The 1,247-nt window shown below is 38.6% G+C and overlaps 1 protein-coding gene across 1 annotated transcript; it reads right to left on the reverse strand.

Moving 5' to 3' along the window:
* Positions 1 to 128: 128 nt before the first annotated feature.
* Positions 129 to 695, reverse strand: LOC124890588 (uncharacterized mitochondrial protein AtMg00810-like; the record flags this gene model as incomplete). Its single annotated transcript, XM_047402392.1, has 2 exons — positions 509 to 695; positions 129 to 317 (listed from the first exon to the last, which is right to left on the reverse strand). Coding segments are annotated over exons 1-2 (376 nt in total), but the record flags the coding sequence as incomplete, so codon positions are not given.
* Between the last annotated feature and the right edge of the window lie 552 nt (positions 696 to 1,247).

Genomic DNA, 1,247 nt, shown 5'->3' on the forward strand with positions numbered 1-1,247 from the left:
CTTTTCCCTCACAAAGTAGCAGTCTATTTCTATATGTTTAGTCCTCTTATGGTAGACAGGATTTGCAACTATTTGCAAGGTTGCTTTGCTGTCACTGAAGATGGTCATAGGTAGTTATAGTTGAACACCTAGATCCTTGATCAAACCAACTAGCCATGTAAGTTCTGCAACTGTTGAAGCAAGGCTTCTATACTCTGATTCAGCTGAACTCCTAGAAACAGTTGATTGTTTCTTTGACTTCCAAGAGATTAGAGATTCACCTAGTTTAATAGTAAATCCTGTAATAGACTTCCTAGAGAAAGCACATGCTACCCAATCTGCATCACAATGAGCTGTAAAAGTATCTTCTTTTGAGCTAGACATGCTTGTCCTGGTTTTCCTTTTATATATTTGATGATTCTAAGTGCTGCATTTATGTGAGACTGTTTTGGACATTGCAAGAACTGACTCAAAGTCTGCACACTGTATGCTATGTCTGGTCTTGTTACTGGGAGGTATAACAGCTTACCTATTATCCTTTGGTACATCCCTTGATCCGCTAGTACTTGATCTTTTGACTTTGCATCATCTGAAGTTTGTTGATCATATTCTGTAGTTGTCAGTTTCTCCGTAGTATCAAGTGGAGTAGGTGCTGGTTTAGCAGCACTAAGACCTGTTTCTGAGATTAGTTCCAGTGCATATTTCCTCTGATGCATCATAATTCCTTGTTTGGACCTTGCAAATTCACTGCCTAGGAAGTACTTTAGTTCTCCAAGATCCGTGAAGAGCCTCTTTGGTTTCACTTATCTGGTCAAGCTTTCTACCAGTCACTAGTATGTCATCTACATAAACTAGTACAACAATTATTCCTTCACTTGTTTTTTTGATGTATAGAGAATGATCATACTGACTCTATCTGAAGCTGCATTTAATCAAGGCTTGATGTAGTTTTGCATTCCATTGTCTTGGTGCTTGCTTCAATCCATACAAGGATTTTGAAAGTCTGCACACCTGTCTTTCCCCCTGACTCTTAAAACCTTGTGGAAGTTCCATATAGATCTCATCTTCCAAATCACCTTGTAAAAAGGCATTGTATACATCCATTTGATTTATATGTCAATTCTTGGTTGCTGCAATAGCCAAAATAGTCCTCAAAGTAACCATTTTCACAACTGGGCTAAAGGTTTCTTGATAGTCTATCCCTTCCCTTTGGCTGAACCCTTTTGCAACCAACCTTGCCTTGAATCTTTCTATTTCTCCTGAAGCTT

The sequence above is a fragment of the Capsicum annuum genome, unplaced genomic scaffold (genome assembly GCF_002878395.1).
Source record: "Capsicum annuum cultivar UCD-10X-F1 unplaced genomic scaffold, UCD10Xv1.1 ctg20546, whole genome shotgun sequence".
NCBI classification, from domain to species: domain Eukaryota; kingdom Viridiplantae; phylum Streptophyta; class Magnoliopsida; order Solanales; family Solanaceae; genus Capsicum; species Capsicum annuum.